The 23,041-nt window shown below is 38.1% G+C and overlaps 1 protein-coding gene across 8 annotated transcripts in view; it reads left to right on the top strand.

Moving 5' to 3' along the window:
* The window catches only part of CFAP206 (cilia and flagella associated protein 206), a 62,848-nt gene that overhangs the window by 22,324 nt on the left and 17,483 nt on the right, over positions 1–23,041 (top strand). For 2 of the 8 annotated variants that reach the window (XM_077903140.1, XM_077903135.1), the window contains exons 2-7: positions 9,085–9,197; positions 9,804–9,887; positions 12,244–12,334; positions 13,754–13,942; positions 15,132–15,290; positions 16,950–17,206. In XM_077903140.1, the coding sequence (XP_077759266.1) occupies positions 9,090–9,197; positions 9,804–9,887; positions 12,244–12,334; positions 13,754–13,942; positions 15,132–15,290; positions 16,950–17,206 (888 nt within the window). In that variant the 5' untranslated portion in view covers positions 9,085–9,089. Of the gene's footprint in view, positions 1–7,167; positions 7,406–7,631; positions 7,740–9,084; positions 9,198–9,803; positions 9,888–12,243; positions 12,335–13,753; positions 13,943–15,131; positions 15,291–16,949; positions 17,207–23,041 lie in introns of those variants that run through there. The other 6 variants (XM_077903139.1, XM_077903138.1, XM_077903137.1 and 3 more) reach the window with 6 other exon arrangements.

The raw sequence follows: 23,041 nt of genomic DNA, 5'->3' as shown, positions 1-23,041 counted from the left end.
CAGGGGTGCATTTTTCTTTTGAATTAGTGTTTTTGTTTTCTTTGGGTAAATACCCAGTTATGGAATTACTGGATCATAGGGTAATTATGTATTCAATTTTTTAAGGAACCTCCATACTGTTTTCCACAGTGGCTACACCAGTTTGTATTCTCCACAACAGTGCATGAGGGTTCCCCTTTCTCCACATCCTCGCCAACACTTGTCTTGTGTTTTGATTTTAGACATTCTAGCAGTAGCAAGGTAATATTTCATTGTGGTTTTGATTTGCATTTCCCTGATGACTTGTGCTGTTGAGCATCTTGTCATGTGTCTGTTGGTCATCTGTATGTCTTTTTTGGAGAAATGTCTGTTCATGTTTTCTGCCCATTTTTAAATTGAACTAATTGTTTTTTGGCTGTTAAGTTGTGGGAGTTCTTTATATATTTTGGATATTAACCCCTTATCAGATATATCATTTGCAAATATTTTCTCCCATTTGGTGGATGGTCTTTTGTTTTGCTGATGGTTTCCTTCACTTGTGCAAAAGCTTTTTATTTCAGTGTAGTCCCAATAGTTTAATTTTGCTTTTATTTCCCTTGCTAAAGGAAGCATACCTAGAAAAACCTTTCTATAGTGATGTCAAAGAAATTACTGCATACATTTTCTTCTAGGAATTTTATGGTTTCAGGTCTCACATTTAGGTCTTTAATCCATTTTGAGTCAAGTTTTGTCCACATAAAAAAGTCCATTTTTATTCTTTTGCATATAGTGTCCAGTTTTCCCGACACCATTTGTAGAAGAGACTATCTTTTTCCTGTTGCATATCCTTGCCTCCTTTGTCATAGATTCGTTGACCACACAAGCATAGGTTTATTTCTGGGCTCTCTATTTTGTTCCATTGATCTATGTGTCTGTTTTTGTGCCTAGTACCATACTATATCACTACACCTTTGTAGTATATCTTGAAATCTGGGATTGTGATAGCTCCAGTTTTGTTCTTCTCTTTCAAGATTGCTTTGTCTATTTGGGATCTTTTGTGGTTCCATACAAATTTTGGTATTACCTGTTTTAGTTCTGTGAAAAATGCCAATGGTATTTTGATAGAGATTGCATTAAATCTGTAGATTGTTTTGGAGAGTATGGACATTTTAACAGTATTTATTCTCCTAATCTATGAGCATGGAATGTCTTTCCATTTGTTTGTGTCAACCTCAATTTCTTCCATCGGTGTTTTATGATTTCCATAGTATGAGTCTTTCACCTCCCTGGTTAGCTTTATTCCTAGATATTTTTTTTTGGTGCAATTATAAATGGGATTGTTTTCTTAATTTCTCTTTCTGCTATTTCACTATTAGTGTATAGAAATGCAACAGATTTCTGTATATTGATTTTGTATCCTACACGTTTACTGAACTCATAAGTTCTGGTATTTTTCTGGTGCTTTTTAGGGTTTTCTATATATAGTATCATGTCATCTGCAAATAGTGAAAGTTTTACTTCTTCCTTACCAATTTGGATGATTTTTATTTCTTTTTCTTGTCTGATTGCTGTGGTTAGGTCTTCCAATACTATTTTTTTTTTAATTTTATTTTATTTTATTTATTTATGATAGGTACACAGTGAGAGAGAGAGAGAGAGGCAGAGACACAGGCAGAGGGAGAAGCAGGCTCCATGCACCAGGAGCCTGACGTGGGATTCGATCCCGGGTCTCCAGGATCGCGCCCTGGGCCAAAGGCAGGCGCTAAACCGCTGCGCCACCCAGGGATCCCCCAATACTATTTTGAATAAAAGTGATGAGAGTGGACATCCTTGTCTCATTTCTGATCTTAGGGGAAAACTCTTATTTTTTCCCCATTGAGTGTGATATTAGCTGTGGATTTTTAAATCCACAACATCCTTGAAGGTAATCCTTTAACTTTGAGATAAAAACATTTAATAAACTGGAGCTCAGCTCTTCTAGTATGACTTCCATCACAATTGGTCAGCTCTATTTCTTTATGTTAAATTAAATCCACTACTGTATGTAGATTTCTGCTCTGATATTCTGATACTTAAAGTCTTTTCTTGTTAAACAAAAATGTTAACAGTTCTCATGCTATCTTTTTCTCAAGGTAAATATATCTCCTACCATTATTTTTTTCTGACAAGATTCTCTGGAGGCACTCTCTCGGTCTCCCATGTTTCTTTTTAAATTGCTGCCTTGTTAAAACTAGAAAAAATTAGTTCTAAAGGACTAGAAGTCCAATAAGTCATGGGAATGTGAAATATATTTTCATACTTGATTTTTTCAATAATAGTGATAAGGGTAATAATAATATCTAAAATTTAATGATCCTTTTATTTATATCAGTCATATGCTAAATGCTTTATAAGTATTACCACATTTTATGCTCAACTCTGTGAGGTAGATGCTGTTATTATCTATGTTTTATAAATGAGAAATTTGAATTGTTGAAAGATTTACAAATGAACTAGTTCCACTGTAATAGTGTATAATACACTACTAAAAATCTTAGTGATTGAAGACAACACTTCTTAATTATCACACATCTACAGCTTGTCTGGAGTTAGGCTGATCTAGGTTGGGCCCAATTGGATAGCTGTATATCGTACTGAAAGATTGGTTCAGGCAATTTTGTTCCATTTGCCTCTCATTCTTCTCCTGGGACCAAAGAATTCCCAGGATATGTTCTTCTAATGGCAGTGATACAGATTCAAGAGGAAAAGGAGAAATACGGGGTCTCTTAAGTCCTTGTCTCTGAATTTGGCACATTTCTCACTTCCACACATCCCATTGGGCAAAGCAAGTCCTAGAACTAAGCTCCAAGTCAAAGGGGGAGGAAGCATACAAGTCTGTGTTCATGTCAGGAGAGTGAAGAATTAGAGTGTTCATGTCAGGAGAGTGAAGAATTAGAACCAATAATTCAGTAAGCACAAAAGGCTAAATAATATTTTTAAAGGCGTACCTATTGAATTTGGCTGAATGTAGCAGAAAACCTAAATAACAATGGCTTAATGAGGTAGGGTTTCATTTTCTCTGATGTAATGGGAATTCCAGAGGTAGCTAGTCAAAAAGACTGATATGAATGCTCTATAATATCACCAAGGACTCAGGCTCCTTTGTAGATTTTTGTAGTCCTCATCTTCATGTTCACAATAAGGCTGGAATTTCAGCTAGTACATTCTCATTTCAAGCACAATGAAAAGGGAAGGAGATAGACATAAAATGAAAGGGTTTTCTCTGACATCTATCCAGTGGTTCCACTTAAATCTCACTGGCCAGGACCATATCACATGTTTCCACCTCTAGCTGAAAGAGGGTGTGAGATCTTTTTCTCTTTCTTTCTTTCTTTCTTTCTTTCTTTCTTTCTTTCTTTCTTTCTTCTTTCTTTCTTCTTTCTTTCTTTCTTTTCTTTCTTTCTTTTTGGCACAGAACATTATCATTCACAACACAACCACACAATCAGGTTTAGTAAGAAAGAAGAGAAAATTGATATTAGATGGGCAATTAGCATCAGACAGACACATTAGGAAATGTTTAGGAAACATTTAGGAAATACACTTATGAAAAACATTTTGGTAGATATCCTAAAGTATAAAGAAGAAAATAGCCATGATCTTATTGCCTAGATATCACCACTTAAAATTTTGCTGTTTTACTTTCCTTTTGGTTGTTTTACCTTGTCTATTTACAGTTTCCAAATTGGGCTCATTCTCTACATATAGCTATCCCCTCTCCCCATTATTTTTTTCCTTCATTTTGTTTCATAGACAATATATACTCATCAAAGAAAATCTAGAAATACTAAAAAAGTATAAAGAAATAAAAATAATAACTTAGCCATCTCAAATAATAAAGAAAATAAAATGAATAATACCTTACCCTTACTCAGATCCAAACACTGCTAAGAATACTGGTACATGAGTTATACACTTTATATATATATATATTATATACGCATATATATGAATATAATCGAAGGCATGCTGTATATACATTTTGCATTTAGCTTTTAAAAACATTAGACACATACTTAAGGTTTTTGTTCACATTATTTTTAATATCTGCCTTATATTCACTTTGTCAACATTCCTTAAATATCAAGTGTTTAGATTTCCAACGTTTTGCTATTATAACTTGCTACTCTGCACATCTATTTTTGCACAAGCTTCATCCATATTCTAGGAGAATTTTCTAGAAGGGGAAAATAAATAAAATCCTTTTTTACTATAACTTGTGCATTCCTGTGGTTATTCATTTCCTAGTAATCTAAAAATATCTTTAAGCAAAATATATTCTGTACAGTTGACCCTTGAACAACATGTGTTGGAACTGCGCAGGTCTACTTTTATGTGTATTTTTTAAAATTTTTTAATTTTTTCATTTTTTTACATTTTGTATTTTAAAAATAAATATACAGCATTGTAAATGTCTTTTCCTTGTGATTTTTTTCTCTAAATTTATTAGAATACAGAATATAATACATACAACATACAAAATATGTGCTAATCAACTCTTTATATTATCGGTAAGCTTCAAGTCAACAGTAGGCTATGAGTAATTATGTTTTTTGGGGAGTCACATATCATTTTTCCACGTGGAGGTGAGGGCTAGGGGGACAGGCAGGTAGGTGTCAGAGCACCTAACCCCCAGGATGTTCAAGGGTCAACTGTATTCCTTTACTGTTTGAAAAAATTACTGGCAGTAGCCTGTTTAAAAATAAAACTTTGTTGATACTGGTTTCTGGTATAGAGTTAATCCTGTCTCGTACTTCAGGTCAGTAGGCGGGCCTAATCAACCTTAATGTTAAGAAACAAAACCTCATCATCCCAACTCCAGTCCTGGGTGTGGTCCTTATCATGTACTTCCTTTTTTTTTTTTTTTTTAAATTTTTATGATAGTCACACAGAGAGAGAGAGAGAGAGAGAGAGAGAGAGAGAGGCAGAGACACAGGCAGGCTCCATGCACCGGGAGCCCGACGTGGGATTCGATCCCGGGTCTCCAGGATCGTGCCCTGGGCCAAAGGCAGGCGCCAAACCGCTGCGCCACCCAGGGATCCCTATCATGTACTTCCTGAATGTGGTTTTCTCTTCTGGCATCTTACACCATCCTGTTACAGACTTCTTTTGAACAGGACATGAAATTAAACTGTGATCCTGTGGGACCCAGGAAATCTAACAAAAATCCCCTACCCCTGGACAAGCAGAGCAGGACTAACTCCATTTTGTGCTACACCTGCCATCTCATGTACCCTCCCCCCCCACCGCCACGACCTGCCTATTGTTTAAGGCACTCCCTCACCCTAGTTTAGCTATTAAGCACACCCTTATCAGAAACCAGAACACTTACGAACGCGGGACCTCTGACCTTTAACCAGCCAAGGAATGAAAACCCCTCTTTTGCCCGCCAAACCTGCGCGCCAATTCTCTAACCAGAATAATAGCCTAGTTCAAATGGTCACTATAGGGTGAATCGTGATTCAATTGGCCACCTGCGTGTGGACCACATGACTGTGCAACTTTCTGCGTATGTTATAATCTCATTGGCCACTGGCCCCTATAACACTGCTGTGCTTCTTAGTCTTGGGGTCCAAGTCCCTGCTCTGCTGTATGGAGTATACTTGGACCCAAACTCGAGCTTGTAAATAAACCCCCATGTACTTGCATGGGTGTCGGCTCCTTGGTGGTTTCTCGGATTCGCAATCTTGGGCACAACAATCCTTTTTGCTTTTGGTTTTTAAAACTAGATACTTTTATATAAACTCCATACAACAATACAACCTCTCGATTTTCCCATCCTCTCCAAACTGGCTCCTGCCTCCGCCTTGGCTCCCTTTTAGAGGCCATATAGGTTCCCACACTAGTAACTGTTAACCTTGAAAATAGAGCTCTGCATTAGTTTGCCCGCAAAGCGAGTTTACTCGGGAATAACAGACAATTGCAATTTAGGACAAGAGAGTTACACAAAACCAAAGGCAAATACAACAAAGACAAGGAACATTATTTTCTTGAGAAGAAAGAGGAAGGTAGAAGGGTTTTTTTTTTTTCAATAAATGTCCATTGGAGAGGGGCACCTGGGGGGCTCAGTCCATTAAGCGCCTGCCTTCAGCCGGGCTTGTGATCCCAGGTTCCTGGGATGGAGCCCCACACCGGGCTCCCTGCTCAGCCTGGAGCCCGCTTCTCCCTCTGCCTCTGCCTGCCTCTCTCTCTCTGTCAAATAGATAGTCTTCAAAAATAAAAAAATAAAAAAATAATAAAAAAAATAAAAAAAAAGTCCTTTTGAGAAAAGCAAGAGTCCAGGGGGATGAGGATTTCTCATTGGCTGAGGTACAGGGGTATTCGATTTCTCATAGGTTACAATGTACACCTTCCCTGTTCAGGCTGTAATTGACGATTCTTTTCCTTTTGAAGATTCTTCCGTTGCGGTCTTTAATTGGCAATTCTTCCTATAATTTAATGGTGGAGTGGGAGGGGCTTCCCCTTGCAGGCACCCCTTCCAGCCTTCCAAGTCCGCTTTTAGGGAGACTTCTCTTCATTAATTTTCACCCAAGTAAATACTCTTAAGAAACCTCGTGTTTGACACCCTTAACCACTAAGGTGCAGTGAGCCTGCTTTTCTCTACCAGGTTTGGGACCTTCTATATATTTTGTTCATTTCTGTTTTTAAAAATTGTTGCCCAGGGCAGTCCGGGTGGCTCAGCCCGGGGCGTGATCCTGGAGTCCCGGGATGGAGTCCCACGTCGGGCTCCCTGCATGGAGCCTGCTCCTCCCTCTGCCTGTGTCTCTGCCTCTCTCTGTGTCTCTCATGAATAAATAAATAAAATCTTTAAAAAAAAAATTGGGGATCCCTGGGTGGCGCAGCGGTTTGGCGCCTGCCTTTGGCCTAGGGCACGATCCTGGAGACCCAGGATCGATTCCCACCTCGGGCTCCCGGTACATGGAGCCTGCTTCTCTCTGCCTGTGTCTCTGCCTCTCTTTCTCTCTCTGTGACTATCATAAATAAATAAAAAAAAATTAAAAAAAATTAAAAAAAAATAAAAAAAATAAATAAAAAAAAATTGTTGCCCATCCCTTCGGGCAAAGTCTCTGGCGTTTGGGCGCGGGCACGCCTCCCCACGTTGGCTCCGCCCACAAGGCCCCCTGGGTTGGGCCTCCGCGTTCTGTCTCCGCGGTTACTGGGCCCACGCGGAGTACCGCGGCCTGCCCGAGGCAGGGCAGAGCGGGGCGTGGAGGGGCCTCGAGGCGCCGCGCCCCGCAGCCCCAGGTGTACCGCCAGAGGAGGCCGCGTGCGCAGCAGGTGGAGCCCCCGCGGCTGGACGCCCGGGGCAGCCTCGGTTGGGACTCAGCTGCCGTCAGAATTCCTTTCCCGGCGCCCAGACTCAGCGGAAACAGGGGTGGTGTCCGGTCAGAGGCGCCCAGGTCGGCAGGTCAGACCTCTCATCCCGCTGAGCGCGCGTCTGAGTCTTCGGGTGTCTGCGGGGCACCGCGGGAGAGGGGAGAAGTGGGGCGGAGGCGAGTCCGTAGCAACCCCCTGCGGCGCCGGCCCCGGCCCCGCCCCCGCCCCGGCCCCGCCCCGGCCCCGGCCCCGCCCCCGCCCCCGCCCCGCCCCGCCCCCGCCGCGGCCCCGCCCCCGCCCCGCCCCCGCCCCGCCCCCGCCGCTCTCGCCAACGCGCGCAGGCGCCGCTGACCCTGAGTACCTGTTGCAAGCCGCTGTTCTAATCGCTTACTTTATGCCTTTTATGCCTCGCACTGTTTTAACCAGTAGGTGCACAGAGCTCGCTTAGGTCTTGGGACAATCTGGGAGGAGGGTACTAGTCATACCAAAGTTTTCAGAGAAGGAAACCGGCTCTCAGAGGGGGGAAGCAAATGCCTAGGGTCTCAGCTAGAAAATGATGGGGTCGCCACGGATCCCAGGCCGTCTGATTCTACTGGACAAAATGCCAAGCGCTACCTTAAATGAACATTAGTGATGCTGAGAGTTCGCTTTATCTACCCGGATTGCCTTTGTTCCTCTCTACGTGCAAAGAATCCCAGTGCTCAGTTACTGATGCTTGGGAAGATGGGGAAACTCATTAAAACGTACCACCCTTTATTGGTTTGTAGTAAATGGAATTAATAATTTAGGAGTTTATCTTTCAAAATGTCCATATTTCACATAATATGTTTTGATTTTTTTTTCATTTATATTTTTAGTCAAAAGCCCAAACTCCAGCTGGGATGCGCAGGAAAGAGAATTTAGAGGATTTGAGCAAGAATTGTTTTCCTAGAGTCCCATGCAATTATGAGAGATCACTTAGTGAATGTGGCGGACTAAACATTTCCGCCTAAAAACTGTATTTTGCCACCTGCACCGATAGGACTGGGGTTTCTCATTAAATCTACCTCCCTAATACAGTTTAGTCATTAAATTGGAAAAATATATATCATGATATAAGTATACCTTTGGCAATCACCAGCATTTAAACTGTCAACCTAAAAACAAGAAACCAGTTCAAGAGGCAAAGCGGTTATTTGTGATAAAAGGATTACAACTGGGGATGTACAGATTTGGGTAGAAACCCAAATAGTTCGCCAATTAAAGGAGGTGGATTCAGGGTTTTTATGGAAGAAAAATGTTTGGGTAGGTTGTTTTTAAGAAGAGCTCTTTGGTGTTGACAAGCAGGGCTAGATTTGTACTTCAGTCATTGGGTAAGTGAAGTGGTCGCTAGTCAAGAGTTCTTATTTATTGCTTTTCAAACAGGATTTTCTCGTTCTTGCTGACTCTTGGGATGTTGGCAGTTGGGCTTAGTTCAAAGGTGTAAAGAAGAGAAGAGGACATGCAGAGCAGTTCCCCTGAAATGGCTGCTCCAGTTCTGTTTTGAAAATGGCTCTATTTATGTCATTTTTCACAAAATAGGAAATACTTCCGTTCGAATTTGAAGTCCTGATTGCTCTGTCATCAACAAAGTCCTTCAGTTTTATAAATTAGAGAAAAGTTTTTAAATTTTTATAGATGCTAATAAATACTAATAGGTTAATAAATAATAGAATGACTCTTTACAAATCTAAGAGGAAAAAATCATATATAAATACTGTTCTTTAAAAAAATAATCATTGTTTTACTTAGGCAGAATGCCTCCCACTCAGGCAGAAAGTGTTATAAAGAATATCATTCGAGAAATAGGACAAGAATGTGCAGGCCATGGAGAGATTGTTTCTGAAACTCTGGCTGCTTTTATGGTAAGAATGAATATTTTTTGAATTATTGCTTTATTGAAAAATAGCTTTAAGTGGTGCTGATTTCCCTCTTAAGATTTTGTGAAGCTTTCCTAAATGTTACTCTGCTGAAAACATATTGAGGCCACTGGACAAGTTAGCAAAAATTATTTTTTTCTATGAAGCATGTCATTCTAGATTTATAGACACTGATTTAGAAGCTCTTGATTTGTTTTAGAAGCATCGGTAATATTGTGTCAGAGCTGTAGCATGTATTTTTGTTCACTGTTATAAAAATTACTCATTGCCTTGGTCTCTCTATTCTTGCTTTAGATTTAACAATACATAATAAAAATATGATAAAATATTCAAATAGTTTCCCAATCTAAAATCTATTCACTTTTTTCAATTTATTTCTCCACATAATTTTTCAAACACCATATTCAAATGTGATGGTTATTGCTTGCTTCCTTCAACCTCTAATGAAAGCACTGGTGAATTGGGTAATAATAAGAAAATCAGCTGAATAATCGACCCCTGAGTAATCAGGAGGCAGTTTAAAAAATGGAAACAAACCAGTTTCATAATTATATGAAATAAAATTATTTAATAGCTTCTTTCCACTCTCAGGTGAAAGCTGTTGTCTTGGACCCCAATAATGGCTTTAACATGGATAGAACCCTCATGAAAAGTGATGTACAGAAACTTGTTAAGGTGATTATACGACAGTTCTCAAATTTTAAATTATTTGTTTGCAATTCTGAATACAATATATGTATTAGCCATTATTGCCTTCAGCTTCATGAAACAAAACCCTACCAACTGGTGGTACAAAAAAAATGTGAGATTTATTGTTTCTCATAAAGTCTAAAGATACATAGGTTGTTTTTCCTGGCTTCCTGGGTCACCATCTTGCATGTGCCAGTTGGGTCAGTCACTATATTCAGAAAGTAATAGCTTTCTTAGAATTTTTCCCATCTGTTTACATTTATTGACCAGAATGGTACTGCAGGCGAGCCAGGGACATTGATTTCTTTTTCTGTTTTCAGCTGAACAAATCTTGTCCCCAATCCAGATTGGGGCTGTTGGTAAGGAAGGATGGATATGGATACTGGCAGGTAGCAATGTCATTAAATGTGTATTTTAGAAACATCTTGTTATTAATCTAATGTTACACTGAGAACATTAACTGACTGTTCATATACTATAGACCTAGCACTAAATTAAGATTCAGATAATTATTCATTCAGTGTAATTTGTGTTTTTCAATTCTAAAGGAAAAATTGAAGCCACAGCAAATAATTCATAGTTAGAAATCAAGTATATGTGCCTGAACCCCAGTTTTAAGAATTTTAGACATCATTAGTTTTTTCACATTCTTTTTTAAAATTTTATTTATTTATTTGAGAGAGAGCATGAGCAGGGTCAGGGGCAGAGGGACAAGCGCCTCTATCCTAGGACCCTGAGATCATGACCTGAGCCAAAGTCAGGTGCTTAACTGACTGAGCCACCAAGGCTTCCTATTTTCTCATATGTTTTAAGTTTGACTCCCTGGATATAGGTGCTTACATTTATTTTCTGAACATTCCTAGATGTAGTTCCTAAAAGTTCAACTTTCTTTTTTTCTCCCAGGCTTAATGATTTTAATATTAATTCCCTCCTTCACATAAAAGACTTGAAGCAAGCTTTCCTAGGCTTGTATATGGGTATTTTCTGGGCTCAAACAAATGGCAGAGAAAACTTTCATCATCCCCATCTTCTTTCACATCTGACAATTCACATAGTGGCACACGAGTCCATATGCAGATGCCACAGGAATCAAGAAGAGTCTTGGAAGCCTGGAGCTGGGGGGAATATGTTGTTAGGATGATTCTGCAGTAGAGACACCGTGATTCTCCAGAGTAGCCTGGAGCTGGATCTTTCTGTGCTGATTTTAAATGTGGTAGGAAGCCTGTTCTTGCAATACGACTTAGCAAAGTGACTGTGATGGTCAGCCAGAAATTTTATTGGAAAGTTCTGAAAATCAAGGAGAGTCAGAAAATAAATTTTTCTCTTTTTCAGGGCTCAAGAAGAGTTGTTTCCTACCCCCTCACCCCCCCCCCCATACAACTAAGTTGGAAATAATTAAACTCAATATGCTTTTAATATGATAGGTACATAAATTATCAGTGTACATCCTGCATCGGAGGAAAAGACTGTTTTCTTTTTTCTTAATTAAAAATCATGTGGATGAGTTAATTTTCATATTTGTAAAGTCTGCATTTAAAACAGTGCTTTTACCCCTGGATGGATTCAGATGCAGTGACCAGGCCTCACTCTTGCATTCTGTGTCCCGCTCCCAGAAAAGCAGTGTTGGTGCTCAGGGAGGTGCATTGAGAGTGTTGGTGCTGCTGTGCCTGGCAGCTGCAGAAATAAAGCCTAAGGGATGAGAAGGGAAAGAAAGAAGTTGGAGGAGAGGAGAGAAAAGAAAAATTCAGGTTGTTCATCTAAAGGGGCAAAGCAAGGAAGTGGAATGAGCAATGTATGTGGGAGGAAAAATGGGAGAAAACAGACCAGAGGAAGAAATTTTGAAATAGAAGGCAGAGCTAGAGAACTTTTGTGAGCAGAGGAACAGCTTTTCATAAAATTCAAGTAACCCCCCAAATCTGCAAAGAAGTGTTGTTCAAGTCTTGAATAAATAGTAATGAAGAGCCCTAGGTGAGCTCTAGCCAGGAGCATACTCTTCATGGAGCGCTTAGCCACATTCAGATGCATAGACTAAGCAAAGGTGTCAAGTTTCTTGCCTTCAACTAGGCTGTTAGCCACTTGAGTACAGTGATATCGGTGACCTCAGGGAAAGGACTTATTACTTAATAATTGTTGTCCATTGGGTAAACTATGAAGCCTGAAGTCCTCAAAGAGCAATATAATAATAAAAGGAGTTATTGGTGGATAAGTATCAGAAACCACTGCTTTGATGTGTCTCAATTTTTTTGAAAATAACTTTAAAGAATACTTCTGAGTATTTTAGAAAATGTAACTAGAAACATTCATGGGTATTTTTTTTTCGTTCATGGGTATTTTTTTCTAGCTTTGTGTGTGTCGGCTGTTGGATAGTAAAAATCCATCCCTGGACACCATTAAGATGCAAGTCTACTTTGATATGAATTATACGAGTCGAGGTAACATATATCTACTTTGATATGAATTATACAAGTCGAGGTAACATATATCTACCTATTTTGATACCTTTTTAAAAAGATTCCTGTTGTATTTCAGATAGTAAGGGTTTTAATGGGTTTACAATGAACAATTTAAATTTTTAAGCTATCTTTTGAAATTTTTTCCAACTTTGAAGTATATAGTATAGATGGAAATGGTAAATGAGAAAAACACCAATGGCCTTTGTGTTAAAAGTCAATTCTAATTATTATGCCTCTGATAGTAATGCTTCCAAGTCTATTGTGTTTTAGCTGTTATAGCACTAATAATATACAATAAATAGAAATTAAAACAACCAGCCCATTAAAGTTAAAAGATTCTAATTTGCTGATTTTTTTTGTTTTTGCTTTATAATTATTATCTTATAATGCTTACCTAGGTAACTATTCCAAAATGAAATGAATGATGGGAAATTTAAGTTTAGAACATATTTCTTTATGTAAATAGCATAGTACATACATCAAAGACACACTGGCAACAAGAGAAAAAGGAAAATAAATTTCTCTATAGACAAGAGTGCCTTTGCCCCACTGTAATGCAATCATTACTATCCATTTGGGGATTTTTGTTATCATTTTTTCCCTCTGTGTATTGAATTTTCAGTTATGCTACATATATATGTTATATATCTTGCTTTTTTGCTTAATAATAATGAGATGTTAAAGTGATAAGTAATCATGGAATTGATGAAATCGTAATTTAGATTTTTAAAATTTGCATAAAGTTCTTAGTTGTTTTTGTGGTAAGAGTACAGGTGTGAACTGTGGATGGTTGATATGTGAATTATTGCCCTTGAAATAGTAAAATGGGGTGTCTTACTAAGTTAGTTGCAAGAATTGTACTACTAGTGAATTGTGGCTCCTGCCACAATTAAGCCTAGACCCCATCATATCACAGGAAGAGGGGGGAGAGAAACAGTTCTTGATGTAGCATCATATTATCAATTATTCTACTCAAAGGAAATTTATCTAGAATTAAAATAAAAAAATACATAATTGAACAGGAATATTTATGCTACATACATGTGTATTTATACTATATGTGCTTGCATACACTGTACTACCTGTGCTACTTTCTGCTTAATTAGGAGGTTTTAGCTCTTTTGGGTATTATTGTTTGGATTGTCTGTTGAAAATTTTACGTGTTTTGACAAAGTATGCCATTTAAAGCGCTATAATAAATTTTCCTATTAGATTTTTTCCCTTGAGGTTACTTACTGGCGACTGTGTGTTTTTTATTTTGATTACTACACCTTAAGAAAATACTTGTTTTTGTGCAATAGAATTGCCATACCCAAGCCATTTTTTCCCTCTGGTCCTACACTCTTATGTGAGAATTCTAAATCAAATATATGGAACATTGTCCTTTGCCAATTTTAGAGGAATTTCTTGAAGAACATCACCGGGTCTTGGAGTCTAGATTAGGTCCTGTTATGAGAGAAATTACAGATAATAGAGCATGTGCTAGAGAAGAATTGGAAAGCCTCTACCGAAAGATTGTCAGCTACGTGCTTCTGTGCTCTGGGCTGGGATCGCCTACAGATATCAAGATTGTCAGAGAGGCAACAGGTAAAAAATCTATATAATTTCCATTACACATGTGAAAAGATATGAACGTTGTATCTTACCAAAGATGTTAAATTGAAAGTATTGAAGACTGAGGTCCCCCCATTTTTTAAAAAAGATTTTATTTATTTATTCCTGAGAGACACGTAGAGAGAGAGGCAGAGACATAGGCAGAGGGAGAAGCAGGCTCCCTGCAGGGCACCCAATGCGAGACTTGATCCCAGGACCCCAGGATCACCACCTGAGCTAAAGGCAGATGCTCAACCACTGAGCCACCCAGATGCCCATGAGGTACCCCTCCTTTTTTTTTTTTTTTTTTTAAAGCTTTTATTTATTTATGAGACACACAGAGAGAGAGAGAGGCAGAGACACAGGCAGAGGAAGAAGCAGGCTCCATGCAGGGAGCCTGAGGCAGGACTCCATCCCGGGACTCCAGGATCATGCCCTGGGCCGAAGGCAGGGGCTAAACCACTGAGCCACCCAGGGATCCCCTGAGATCCCCTTTGTATCTGAAAATAAAATCAGCACAGGTAAGAGGTTAAAACTTAGCCAGACTCCTTTCACACTGTGTTTCAACTCTAAAACCCAAGCAGCACTTCTGGAGAGTGCGTATTGTTAATTTTCTTAGAGCTGTACATATCCAGGAACCCATCAATCCTTAGGAGAGAAACACTGGCAGTACGATTAAGAGTACCAGGCTGACTGGATGATGAGAATCGCTGGAAAGGGAGATTTCATATTGATAAAGGGAGTTGCATCTCTCACTTAAAGTGGATGATAGAAAAGGACACCATTTAATCTTCAGGAAGTATTTGCCCACTTTGATAATTTAAGGTAAGGAATCGGCAGGATTTCTAGCCTTTTAATGATTTTCCTCCACAATTATTTTAAAACATTTTTTCTACTCAGAATCCTAAGTAGAAAGCTTGTTTTCATGCTCATTGTCAAAACATTACTGATGGATACTTAATTATTGAAAAGAGACAAAAGGCAATGGCATTATTTTCAGTAGCCCAGTTTTGATATGTGATAAATTTTGCCATGTGTTCTGTAACCAAGTATTAGAAATTTAGAGAATCACAGAAGCAGCTCTAGGAAGACAGTTCTCAACTTCCTACTGAAAGAAACCTGTGACTTAAATTCTGATATCTTTATTCTACCATTTTGTTGTCCTTCTTGTGGTTTGTTTTAGCTGCCCTACAGAGTGTTTTTCCTCAGGCTGAGCTTGGAACATTTCTAACGCTTTCTAAGAAGGACAAAGAACGCCAACTGCATGAACTCACCATGATTGTTACTGGGATCCGTTTGTTTAACCGAGACTGTGGAAAGGGAGGAGAAGGCATTGATGACTGTAGGTATATCATTAGGTTAAGTCTGCAGGTTATACAGGTTTAAAATCTAACTTGCACATTGAGGAAAATAATGCACAGTATTTCACTGGCATTCCTAGATTTATGGTGTGCAGGCTTTTTTTTTTATGTTTTTTTAGACAGGGAGAGAGAGCACATGCAAGTGGGAGGATGGGTGGGGGAGGGCATAGGGGGAGAGAGAGAATCCTAAGTAGGCTCCACACCCACACAGAGCCAGAACATGGCTCAATCTCATGACCCTGAGATCATGACCTGAGCTGAAGTCCAGTGTTAGACACTTAACCAACTCAGCCACCCAGGCACCCCTAAGGTATGCAGTTTTGACTCTACCTTGGATACAGCTAGTATTCATAGTGGATAGTAATTTTTAATTTTGCTGGGGCAAGACTTACAGCATTATTATTAAAGCTCGTGTGGGAGAGAGAATCAGTGGAAGGAATGAGGGGCCTGCCTGGGGGCCAGCTTCCCCAATTCATTGGGCTATGGTGTTCTTTTTTGTTCTTTTTTTTTTTTTTTTTTTTTTGATTGTATTTATTTGGGTAGCCCAGGTAGCTCAGTGGTTTAGCACCGCCTTTGGCCCAGGGCTTGATCCTGGAGACCGGGGATCGAGTCCCATGTCAGGCTCCCTGCATGGAGCTTGCTTCTCCCTTTGTCTTTGTCTCTGCCCCTCTCTCTCTTTCTCTCTCTCTATCTCTCATGAATAAATAAATACAATCTTTTTCTTTTTTTTAAGATTGTATTTATTTATTTTTTTTAAAGATTCTATTTATTTATTCATGAGAGACAGAGAGAGAGGCAGAAACAGGCAGAGGGAGAAGTAGGTCTCCTGCCGGGAGCCCAGTGTAGGACTCGATCCCAGGACCCTGGGCTCACGTCCCAAGCCAAAGGCAGACATTCAACCACTGAGCCACCCAGGTACCCCAGGCGATGGTGTTCTTTATTCCAAGTCAAATAACCAAAAGGAAATAAAACTTGTGACGTAAAAAATAAAAATCATCCTGAAAAGAGTGGCTGATGCCGTTATGGGATGTGAAAGTCCAAGAGGAGATATTTGTAAACTGCAAATCCAAGAGCATTTACTGTACTGTTATATACTTAATGCATTCATCATCTTGAGTTTGAAGGCACTCATGAAGTATTTGATCAGGGACTCCATAGAAGGAACGTCCTTATGCATGCCCACTGATAAGGTGTCAGTGTCTTTTACTAGATCACTTATCTAGTGCAATAGGGTCAGTTTTTCTATTCTAAAAACTGTTCTAGAAAGTCCAATTCCTATTCTTTATAAAGTTCTCTATCTTGCTAGACTAATCTGTTATATTGCTGTATCCTGTTTAATTTTGTAATTCACATAGCTTTTTTTCTTTTTCACAAAATATGCCTTTTCTAGAGGCATATGGCCAGTAGCACATAATACCAAAACCTGTCTCTTCTTTAGATTCTTCTATATTTTAGTGGCAAAGCTGATCTGCTACCTTTTGGTTATCTTTCTGACAATATCTCTTGTTTGGACAGGTTTCTTTCTCCCAATTATTTCCTTCATGGTGTGGGAAGAAATGTATGACATGCATGTCTTGTTATTAATTTGGTTGAGAAAAAAACTCACTCAATTAATGCTCACAATTATGACCACTTTCTAGGCTTCTTTGTAGATTGTTTCGTGTCTCTCAATATGCTTTTAAAAACAGTGCCAGCCATTCTACATGAAGCAATCCCAGCCACCACTCAGCACATTGATTCCCAAATTCAGATTGCCCAGGACCAGGCATACCGCTACACAGCCATCCTGGAGAAAGCAGCAAAGAACCCGCTTATGAGTGTAGAACTTCAGCCATATATGTTAAAAGAAGCGCTGTATAATGTGCGGCAGTATGAGGTCTTCCTTCAGATCATTTTGGTGAGTTAATGTCATAAGATTTGGCCTTTTCCATAGAATGCAACCACTTTATATATTATGGGGTGAAGCAAAAGGCAGAATCAGGTCATTGATAAAGGAAGCAGTCTTAATAACTGCTTGACTTATATTGCATCTGTAGGGCTGGGAACTAAAATAGAAATGGGGAAGTTGGATTTTTATTTAATGGAAAATATAAGTAGGGATTGATTTCTTTTTTTTTTTTTTTAGTAGGGATTGATTTCTAATTGTTGATTCTCTTTGGTGCCCAGTGGAGTGGTAGTTAGCATGCTGTAGTTAAGCAGTGGTATGTGTGTCCATGTAAGTGATACTGCATTGTTTTCACACAGAGCACATATTTAGTGTACTTTTTGGCAGGTAGTTGGCACCTAAATAATTTTTATGTGAACATATGTTATTGTAAAAATTGGTTGAAAAGATTTTTATTGCTAACATTTTTAGATTTAATGAACAAACCAAACAGTATCCCCAAATAGTTGGAAAAGTTGGTAAAGTGGTGATTTAAAATTTGTTTTTAAAGTGGCAGAGCACTTTCTTTCAGATGGAAACTTACTCAGAATCCTAAAAATACAAAACAGGAATCTAGAAGAAAGGATTGAGGGACCTTATCACCAACGAACATCTTCATCCTGCCCTAGGGTTTTAGCAGACACAGTTCATTAACTGCATCTTTATAGCAAGCTATGTTCCTATCAGTCAATGATTTTGTTTTTTGTTTTGTTTTTTTTTTAGTTTTATTGAGGTATAATTGACAATACTCTAAGATATTCAAAGTATACAAAGTCATGATTTGATATATGTATACATTGTGAAAGCAACTTCTCCCATCGAATTAATTAACACATTCATTCCACTGGTCACTGTTTACCTTTATACAACATCTGTGTTCCAAGTCATGCGTCCAAGTCATGCGTTCCAAGTCATGGACTGTCCTTCATGGACTGTCCTTTTTTTTTTTTTTTAAGTTTTTATTTATTTCTTCATGAGGGCACAGAGAGAGAGACAGAGAGAGACATAGGCAGAGGGAGAAGCAGGTTCCATGCAGGGAACCCGATGTGAGACTCGATTCTGGGACCTCAGGATCACGCCTTGAACCAAAGGCAGATCCTCAACCGCTGAGCCACCCAGGCATCCTTGAACTGTCTTTTATATGACTGAACATTACTAATGTCTTGGAAGACAGAACGGGATGTGTTCTCAACTTGTATCTTAATGACTTGTTACTACTTCTGGATGCACTTGATCTGTCTTCTCTCTTTACTGTAGAGAATAGAAAAATAAACATCCAGATGATATGACTTCATTGCAACAAACTAGTAGGTGGTGTTCACAACTGCCCTACTATCTAATTGTCTTCAGAAATGAGGACTCTAGGTCAGCTGTTCTAAATTGAATGATTCTTTTGGGTAGATGTTCCTCTAACATGAAGTTGTGGTTATCAGCCTTTTATAACTAGTCAGATACTAAGAGGATTTTACAATCAATTTATTTTGAAGTGCTTGCAGGTCCACAAGAGTAAGAACCTCACGTTTACTCTGTTATCTGTGTTTGGAAGTGATATCATAAGAAAGAACCTTTGGAAACTGTCACTCATAACGTAAAGATGTTGTAGAGAATGTCATTTATTATAGCGCATCTTTTCAGAGCTTTTAATCATGGGGCATGTTCAGCTAACTTCCAGTCTAAAAATCTCATTGGAGTTCTCATTGTCAGAGCTAGAAAGACAGTGAGTAGAAGGTAAAGTGATGAGCGTGGGCTCTGCAACCAGAACATATGGGTCCTAATCATGACTTTGCCACTTATTAAATCTATGCCCTTGAGGAAATTGCCTAACCTCTCTGTGTCTTGGTTTCCAGATCTGTAAAATGGGGTTGTTGATAGCTCACACTATATAAAGATAGAACAATGCCTGGCATGTAGTTATTAGTTATGAGCTCATTAAATTGATGATTATGCTGATGCTGTTAATGTTTATTAATGCCACCGTCATCATTGTTTTAGGGCTTTAGCAGAACAGCTCTGATTTTATTTCTGTAGGGGACTGGAGAGCTCTTACTTTTCTAGACAGTATCTCATTTTTAAGCCCTTTGCTGCTTATGTTATTGAGAAAGTTAACTTTCTCATCTCACCACTCTTTGTGACTATTTCATGTTAACTTCAGTCAGGGTCAGAATGAGTTCTCCTAATTGTCATCTGCCTCTTTTTGGCTTACTCACTGTTTGGTTGTTGTTGTTGTTTTGTTTTTAAATATCTAATCTTCTCTCATCAATCTACCTTAGTTATAGTTAAGGTTGTTTTATTACAGAATGGATATTGGTTTAATTAGTATTATCTCTAGGATATAAAATACGTCAGTTTATGTTTAGCTGAGAATTTTTCCTGTCTATAAAATCTGTGAATGTTCTTTTTTAAGGTCACATTATTTGATAGGTATATTAATATAACTTTTTGAAGAGTTGATTTTGATTTAAAATTTTTTCTTCTGCCAATGCTACATACAGCTTATGTAAACATTTAAAAAATTTAATTATAGCCTGAGTAAGGTAGTGAGTTATTTTTTTTTCTTCAACTAGAACTTTATCTGGTACAGTAAACAAATCTAGATACTGTGAAAGAGAAGAAGGAGGAGTAATCACAATGTTGTTGACTTGTCATAGCTGAGAGAACAGAATTCCATCCTCTGTGGGCTTTTGAAGTGCAAGACAGTCACCAAAGAGAGAAAGCCACTTACTGTTATGATGCAAATAAGTGCTGCAGTTTCTTTAAATGTATATGTCAAGACTTTTGTAGACTTTCTCCCTAAGCTATGTTTGCAGGGCTATTCACAGAATAGACAACCCCAGACTTCTTGATTTTTCATGATAATGCAAGTAAACAAATCAGGTGGAATTTGTACTTCTTTTAGACTTGTTAAAAATGTCCGTGGAACAAAATATGAGGAATTTATCAATTAAAAGGGAATGGGGAAGGGATCCCTAGGTGGCGCAGCGGTTTAGCGCCTGCCTTTGGCCCAGGGCGCGATCCTGGAGACCCGGGATCGAATCCCACGTCGGGCTCCCGGTGCATGGAGCCTGCTTCTCCCTCTGCCTATGTCTCTGCCTCTCTCTCTCTCTCTGTGACTACCATAAATAAATAAAAAATAAAAAAATAAAAAAAAATAAAAGGGAATGGGGAAGAAGCATGCCAGCTTCACATGCTTTTTTCCCTAAGCATTTTTTGGACCACATTATGAAAAAAAAATTTTTTTTAAGTGATAGCATTCCTAGAGGACTAATTTAATTTTTTTTCCACCAACAGTCTCATTAGAAATAGGTTTAAGTGTTAGGATGCTGTCAATTTCATGGTGGCAGATACAAGTTTTTCAAAATGCAAATTTTATCTTTGGCAACCAAAGCTGTTGTTTCTCTGAAGTGACAGACTCATTTCATTTACTTGTTTGAAGAAAATATCTGCCAAATAGCTAAGGCTCAGTAGTTATAGTTTATTGGTCAGTTGCTTTATCAATTAAAAATGATGTTCTGCTGGGGGGAAAATGCTAGTTCAGCTCAGAATTCAATCAGTAAGTATTTTCCTGGGAGAACTATGCATTTTAATATACAGCAGACATGTTTTACATGTACTTTCCATCTCATCACACTGATTACTAAAAGGCTTGTACTTAAGGATCAAGATTTAATAAAACATTCTTTTTACTATATTATCAAAGATATTCTTAAGTGAAACTGCCTTTTTTATTGAGATATAATTGACACATAACATTATATTGGTTTCAGTTGTACAAGGCATTGATTCAGTATATGTGTATGTTACAAAATGAATACTGGCAGTAAGTAACATCCTTCACCACACAGTTACAATTTTTTTTTGTGATGAGAACTTTTAAGATTTACTCTTTTAGCAACTTTCAAATATACGATGCAATATTATTAACTATAGTCACCATGCTGTTACATTATATCCCCAGGACTTATTTATCTTATAACTGGAAGTTTATATCTTTTGACTCCTGTCACCCATTTTACCCCCATCCCCACCCCCTGCCAATGGAAATGACTAGTCTGTTCTCTGTATTTATGAGATTGGGTTTTTTCTTGTTTTTAGGTTTTTTTAGATCTCACATATAAGTAAGATCATACAATATTTGTCTTTCTCCATCTAACCTATTTCACTTAGCATAACACCCTTAGGGACTGTCTGTTGTCTCAAGTGGCAAGATTTCCTTCTTTTTTATAGCTGAATAATATTCCACTGTGTATATATGCCGTATTTTCTTTATCTGTTCATCCATCAATGGTCACTTAGGTTGCTTCTTTGTCTTGACTATTATAAATAATGCTGCAGTGAATATGGGGATACATATATCTTTTCTGGTTGCCGTTTTCATTTCCTTTGGACATATACCCAGAAGTGGAATTGCTAGATCATAGGGTAGTTCTATCTTTCATTTTTTGAGGAATCTTCATACTGTTTTTCACAGTGACCATACCAATTTACTTTTCCCACCAATAGTGCATGAGGGTTTGCTTTTCTCCACATCTTGCCAACACTTGTCTTCTTGATACTAACAGGTGATATCTCACTGTGGTTTTAATTTGCCTTTCCCTGATGGTAAATGACATCAAACACTTTTTCATGTATTTGTTGGCTATTTGTATGTCTTCTTTGGAAAAATGTTATTCAGATGTTCTACCCATTTGTTAATTGGATTGTTTGGGAGGTTTTTTTCTTGCTATTTATTTGTATGAGTTCTTTGTATATCTAATATATTAACCTCTTATCAGATATATGATTTTCAAATATTTTCTTTCATTCAGCAGGTTGCCTTTTCATTTTGTTGTGATGGTTTCCTTTGCTGTAGAAGCTTTTTAGTTTGATGTAGACCTATTTGTTTATTATTGCTCTTGTTGCCTTTGCTTTTGGTGTCAAATCCAAAAAATCACCCCCAAGATTGCTATCAAAAAGCTTACTCTGCCCTATGTTTTCCTTTAGAAATTTAATAGCTTCGGTCTTACATTCAATTCCTTAATCTAATAGGAGTTGATTTTCTGTATGGTTTAAGATAGGGGTCCAGGTTCATTCTTTTTGTATGTTGCTGTCCAGTTTTCCTAACACCATTTATTCAAGAGACTATCCTTTCCCCCATTTCATATTCTTGCGTTCTTTGTCATAAATTAGTTGGCCATATATGATGGGGTTGTTTCTGGGCTCACTATTCTGTTCTATTAATATATGTGTCTGTTTTTATGCCACTACTATAGTTTTAATTACTATAGCTTTGTAATACAGTTTGAAATTAGGTAGTGTGATGCCTCCAGCTTTGTTCTTCTTTCTCTAGATTACTTGGCTACTTGGGGTCTTCTATGCCTCTATGTAGGTTTTAGGATTGTTATTCTATTTCTTTGAAAAATGCCATTGGAATTTTGATATTGCATTGAATCTGTAGATTGATTTGCATAGCATGGACATTTTAACAATATTAATTCTTCTAGTTCATGAACACAGAATATCTTTCTATTTATTTGTGAGGACCAACTTTACAACTAAAACTTCCACATCGTTGTGAACAAATTCTTTTAGATACATGTAAGCAGAGTGATTGTTTTAGGTCATTATCAGGAAAAATCAAGGAGTCCTGTGTGCCTATTCTGTGATTGGTCCCTGAAAATATGGCTCCAGAGAGGAAGTCTAAAGTATCTTCAGTTATAGGCTTAAAGAAATTATGTGTTGGATGTAACTTTTACTTTGGAGAGCATATGCTGATTCATTTGTTTTCTTGTTGCTGTTGCACAAATCTAAAGAGATTTTTAGGACTCCATT

Source organism: Canis aureus, chromosome 7, assembly GCF_053574225.1.
Source record: "Canis aureus isolate CA01 chromosome 7, VMU_Caureus_v.1.0, whole genome shotgun sequence".
NCBI classification, from domain to species: Eukaryota; Metazoa; Chordata; class Mammalia; order Carnivora; family Canidae; genus Canis; species Canis aureus.
Note: the sequence above shows the minus strand (reverse complement) of the source record. Positions and strands in the feature narration are given on the sequence as shown.